Source organism: Molothrus ater, chromosome 3 (genome assembly GCF_012460135.2).
Source record: "Molothrus ater isolate BHLD 08-10-18 breed brown headed cowbird chromosome 3, BPBGC_Mater_1.1, whole genome shotgun sequence".
In the NCBI taxonomy this organism is placed as follows: domain Eukaryota; kingdom Metazoa; phylum Chordata; class Aves; order Passeriformes; family Icteridae; genus Molothrus; species Molothrus ater.
Genome location: NC_050480.2, coordinates 7,016,961 through 7,022,960, shown reverse-complemented (window position 1 = coordinate 7,022,960; position 6,000 = coordinate 7,016,961). Strand labels below are relative to the sequence as shown.

Sequence of the window (6,000 nt, the reverse complement as noted above, 5' to 3'; positions counted from 1 at the left end):
CTCCCACTGAGCCTGGGCCTCCCACAGCCCCAGTTCTGCTCTCCTCCTGCCCTGTTCCCTGCAGAGCCAGTTCCTGTTTGTCAGGATCTGTTCCCAGCACAGGGTCCTTCCCTACTCTTGCTTTTATGCAGCACTGCTGGAGCCTGATTCCCCCCCAGCCATGGACATGAAAGGCTGTTCCAAGGCTGCCACAAGCTGCACAGGGCAGACACTGACTGCACACCAGGGGAATGCTTCCCATATGCCTTTATTTGCAATGTTACAGGACTTTTTTACAGGCACTGTGCATTGGTGTTCCAGACCGGTTTGGAATTTTTCTTCTGTATTACCCAATGACCAAGAGGTGTGGTGGGAGCAGGGAAAATCCCTCACAGCAACCATTCCAGCCTCCAGGAAAGCAAAAGACATCTGAGAGCAACAATCTGCTTCTTCTGAAGCCACAAAGCGAGGGATCTGGTTTATAAACAGGCTTAAAAAATAACGTACATATATAAGAGCAGCTCGAAGCTAAAGTACAGCAGTAAGTGGTACATAGCTACATAGCATATCTGTTCACACCCTTTCTCCAAAGTTGGAAAAGGCATGGCTTAAAAACTAAAAAAACACAGTTAAAAAAAAAATATTCCATGCATTACATTTTAGTGTTTTGTGCAATTAAAATGGGATGAAAATAAATATAACTTAAAAAAAAAAAAACCCAACCTTTTCCATGACACTAATGGAACAGAGGCAAAGTCTATAAGGCACTTCCACATGGGCTAGTCTAGAAAGCCTGGCAAGGAGCTAAAACAGTGCAACCATTTACAATGGCATCTGATAAGCACAAGACACCTGTCTGGTGAGCTATGAACTGAGAAAAACCTTAGGAAACTTCAGTCCTTGGGGAAGAGGCTTGGCTGCAGATGCCTTAGTGGCCAACTCCTCCTTATTGCTGCAAGGGAGGTCTCCTCCTTGGGTGCTGGACCCATCAAACTATGGCAGAGGGGCTCTGGAGCCCTGCTCCTGGGGAGTGAGAGGGGACAGTGGGTTTGGGGATGGATGGATGGAGCAGGTGAGGGATCCATGGCTGCCAAGCTCCTGCACCACCCCCTGTGCTGCAGGTTCCTCGAGGCGGGGGCTGCCGCAGCCTCCCCTCCCCGCCAGCCTCTCCAGGGATGACCTTTGGTGCAGCAGCCCTGCCACTGCTCGCTTCAAATGTTCCAGGAAGTTAAAAAATAGCCTCCACCCTAAACAGGGAACTGGGTGTTTTCACAGGAGCAGGAGCACAGGGGCCCTCACATGGCCCCAGCAGCACAGCCACAGGCAGCTCTGTGGAAAAAAGGGGAGGCACAGGGATGTCTGATCCCAGCTTTGCTTTGCCAAAGGTGTCTAAGCTGGGTGCTGCCTTGCTGCTGTGAGCCTTCACCTGATGCAGATGGAAATTATGGACATGCTCCAGGCAGGAGGGTCGCCCTGGGCTAGGTGTGAGCATTGGTGGCGCTACACGTGTGCTCAGCTGCTGACAAAAAAGACTGATCGACCTGGATGGCCACTTTAGGTCTCATAGTAGTCCTTTATGAGCTATTTTTCTCAGCTAGGGAGGATTGGAGACCCCAGCTAAGGCAGGCTGGAAGCAGTTCCTAGCGGGGGAGCTGAGGCTCTAGAGAGGAGCCCAAAGTTTTGCTCACCAGGGCACTCAGCATGGGGAATGTGGGTGGGAAGCACCTGGCCATGGCAAATACCTGTGCCTGACTACATGGCTCTGCAGCAGGAGGGAAGCCCTGGCCCTCCAGTGCCACTCAAAAATAACAGCAACCTCTACAAGATGTCTTGAACACAAATTAAACCCCAAATCTGCCCTTCTAGCAGCTCTCTGAAGGACTTGGCACAGCCAGCTCCCTGGGCTGAAAGGTGCTGGCAGAGACAACCAAAGGGCTCCCACTACAGTGTCCTTCACCATCTCCACACCTCGCTCACACTCTCTGACTGCCAGAGGGTCCCGGCATGGTCACTGAGTGTTTTCAGGATGATCCCGGTGAAGGAAGAGGCTCCTTCCTCCACCAGCCCCCTTAACATCAGGCTGAGCAAGAGACAAAAGCACAACAGGCGAAGCATGCCCTTGCCCCGGGCCACCTGCTCCCACTGACTCTGCAAAGCCAAGGTTTCAAGTTCAGCTTTTGTTCTGGCAGGTTAGCTCTCTATTTACAGGAGGTGGGGGGGGAAACAACCAAGACAACCTAAAAAAAACCACAACAAAAACACATTAAATAGGGAGAGTATAGCTTTCAAACAGGGAGGGCGAGGGCTGGAAAGTGTCTTGTAGTGCAGTTCAGAAGAGTCAGTCGGGGGCAGGCTGGGGGGTAGTGGCAGAGTTGGATGCGCAGCTTTAATGCAAGTCTTCGCTCTGGGACAACTCTGTCAGGATCTGAATGAGGTTGTCCAGCCCCCAGAGGTAGCCATCCTCTCTGTTCCCTTCCACCCAGGGCACGTTGTGCTGGAGAACTTGTCCCTCTGGCAGTGGGGTGGTTTTCCCAAAGTCAATCATCCAGACTTTGGCTTGTTCCTGCTTGTCGTGAATGAAGAGGAGAGAGCTCCCAATTACCTGTGGAGAGGTGAGACCAATTAGTGGTGCACCTGTTGCTCATTTTCAGCCCTCTTTGGGGCTTTTAGACACCTTGCCTCAGTCAGGCTGCATTTCCAAGAGATGCTGCTGCAATTTTGCATGAGGAAAAGCAAGCTCTGTGTGCCACCGGTTGTGTTTGCACATGCAAATGGGACACTTGGACAAGCTGATTTACTCATACAAATCCCAGGTCTTGGCAGAAGGAGAGGATCAGAAAAACATGGGCATGAAAGATAAAGATGTCACTTTGGAAAATGGGCTAAGGTCCCTTAGCAAGGAATGAGATGAACTGTCTCAACCTTCAGATGGGGATTTTTTTCTTTGTGATCAGCCTGTGCTCTTCGCACTCACCAATCCTGCAGACACCCCTGCAGGGATGGGGACACTCCAAGTACAAGTAACTTGCAACCTGCTGTCTCCTGCTTCAAACACCATTGAACTACACCCAGACTGCCCCTAGAATATCCTCCTGGCACTCACAGCACTCTGGGGATGCAAAGTATAGAGCTGCATGGATTTCCTTTTCTCTGAGTTCACTTGGCTGCATCTGCTTTGAATGGCTCCTTCATATCCATCCTGAACAACCTTGGGGGAAATCCTGCAGCAAGCAGTGGCCTGGGCAAGACCAGGGAAGCCAAGAGGTGCATTTGGGCTCTGACAGCAAAAGTCTCAAGGCCTGTTGCAGTGGGATGAGACCCCACAAGCCCAATGGTCACCACACACAAAGCAGAGAGATGCTCAGCAGCTCAGCATGCTGACCCACCCTGGCTCACAGTCCCAGCCAGGCTGACAGCCAGCAGCAGCTCTGCTGTGGCTTCCCAGTGCTTAGGAAATGTGTATTAGTATCAAGCCAGTCACCATCATGCTCTTCTGCTTAATCTCTTCTTCCAGTCAGAAGATTTTAGCGGGGGCTTATACAGAAAAGCACCAATGGGTGGATTTCAGAGCTGTTCCAAATGAAAACTGCTTTCCAAATTCTGATATGAGTGAATTGGTGCATTACAGACTCACCTGCCCCTATGTCACAAATAGGGACCTTGGAGACCAGAGTGCAAGGGCTGTAGCAGAGGTGATGCAGAGCACTGAGAGCCATGAGTGCCCCTTACAGGTGTGTAGGTACATGGAAGAGAACCCAGCTGGTGTCAGCCCTCCAGACCAGCAGCACTAGATGTTACTGGGGACTCCCACATCCCTGCTATCAGCAGGGCTTAGCCTGAGGTTTGCCTTTAGACAAGGGTTTTGAACAGGATGCACGTAGTGTTTGCAAAAACTGTTATGAATTTACATTTTTCAGGAGACTTTTTCCTCCAGTGTGTTGGGAAAGCGTCCAAGGTCCAGAGATGCGTATTATTTCCAAGAAATGCTTATCTTTAGCTCTCCTCCTGCTAACCTCTGTCTTGGCCAGGACAGAGCATTCTAAATTTAAGGAAAAGCCTTTTGCTGACATTCCTCATTTGTGTGTCCTGGACTGCTCAATCCCCCTGCAGCTCCTTGGAGGAGCCCTGCTCAGCAAGGGCCTCATGGAGGGACACAGAGCTTGGCAGACCTTCTGCTGTGCTTCATCTCAAAGTGGGATGGAAAGTCAAAGCTGCTGCTTTTTAATTTTTAAGGAGTGGAAACTCCTTTCAAACCCTCTTTGAAAGGCTGCTTTGTTTCTGTGTTTTCAAATGAAACCCTGGCACTTAGTTTCAGGGAGAATTTTGTTTCCTGTGTTGAACTGCCCTGAAACCCTCAGTTTTGACATTTCCCTTCCAACTGCCTTCCAGGCACTGCCACCAGGAGGCACGGCCTCATCTGCCTTTGGCTCGTGGCAGGACTCTCCGTGTCTGGCTGGGGCTGAGGTGCCTCTGGATGAGGGACAGTGGGCTCTTGGAGCTGTGGCTCCTGAGCCCTAGGATTCAAAGGTTCCTATGAGGCTCTTTATTCCTACACTACACATGACAAGGACAAGTACTCTCGTGTTTTGTTAAGTAAATGTAACAGCAAAATTATTGCATTAAATTGTGGAGCATTTCAGTTCCTGAAATGGCCAAAAAAGATAGTGTTCCCTCCTTGTTTTCCCATCAGCACTGAGTCTTCACTATAGAAAATGTTGGTATCGTGGGCACTCATTTCTGTATGAAATTCCTTTGAAAGGCAGAGTTCGTACTGTGGTGCCCCAACCAGCTCAGGAAAGGCATTTTTGGGGTATCTGCAATTTATGGCTGTGTTGAAGCCTTGTTTGATCATGTGGAGCAACTGTCAGCCAAATGATACCTGACATGCATTCAAATAGACATTTCTCCTGAGAAAACCCCTGTGATTTTACACTAGGGAATCTTCCCTGTCATAAACAGTCTTGAGTTCCTCCTAGATCACTTTTAATCTGTTTGAACATTGGCTTTCAGTGGATTTGAGCCCATGTCAGATGCACAAACATTGTATGCTATCATCTATATTTGCACTTAAGTATTACATACACACATGAAAATACAGATATAAGATTAAACCAGCCCCTGACTTTGACTTCTCTCCTTGGACAAGCTAGGATTAAACAGTTTGCCTCTCCAGGCAGATCTATATAAACAGCAGAATTACCTCATGGCACTTGAAGAACGGGGATGTCTCCAGGGTAGCGCGGATACCCTTCAACCGGTTAAGGTAACTGTTCTGGAATTACAAAAAAAAACCCAAATCCAAGGCATTAGTGTTGCAGGAAACCTACATAAAAAACACTGCATTGGGGCAGACAGGAAAGTCACCCCCATGCCCAGCATCCTCCCACAGACCTTTCATTCTGGAGAGTTTTTTATGATCCACTTTTCCTTTTGGTTTCTACAGCACCCTGAGCTCCTGTGGCTTTCAAAACTTAGTGAAAGCATCTGCTTTTGCTGAACTGGTGCTTTCTGCATCCATGGTGGGAACACCTAGTTCAGCAGCTGCTACTTCTTCCTCTCCCCTGCACTCCCTTCATAGATCAACTCTTCACTTCATCTGTCTTTTTAGCACTCAGGCAGTCACACATCACGAGACCCTTCTGCAACTCTGTTATCAGCACTTTTGCAAAGCCGGTCCCGTGGGCAGAAGGGCTTTCACCATGGCCAGCACATGGGTCAAGAACCACAAGCCTGTTTGAGCATCCCTGCCAATTGCTGAAGGCACTAAACATTCTCAGGGGGCTCCATTGATTTTGGGGTTTATATAGAAGAATCAAGCACAGAAACACACACACAGCAAGTATCTGAGCACTGTAAAACACTTGCAAGGGGAGAGGTGGGATTGCTGTACAAAAATGCACTGGCCAAGAAACCCCATTCAGAGCCATGGTATGATGTGTGCTCCAAGTTTTTTGGGGTTAAAATGCAGCCAGGCAACTTCATCTTCAGATCCAGGAAAATCCCTGGGTAAATCTTGTGAAA

The 6,000-nt window shown here is 49.0% G+C and overlaps 1 protein-coding gene across 1 annotated transcript in view; it reads right to left on the bottom strand.

Annotated features, from left to right (window-relative positions):
• Positions 1-229: 229 nt before the first annotated feature.
• Positions 230-6,000, bottom strand: part of ITPKB (inositol-trisphosphate 3-kinase B) — a 67,184-nt gene continuing 61,413 nt past the window's right edge. The window contains exons 7-8 of the mRNA XM_036380832.2: positions 5,180-5,251; positions 230-2,581 (exon numbers count right to left, since the gene is read on the bottom strand). Of these exons, the coding sequence (XP_036236725.1) occupies positions 2,366-2,581; positions 5,180-5,251 (288 nt within the window). The 3' untranslated portion in view covers positions 230-2,365. The remainder of the gene's footprint in view (positions 2,582-5,179; positions 5,252-6,000) is intronic.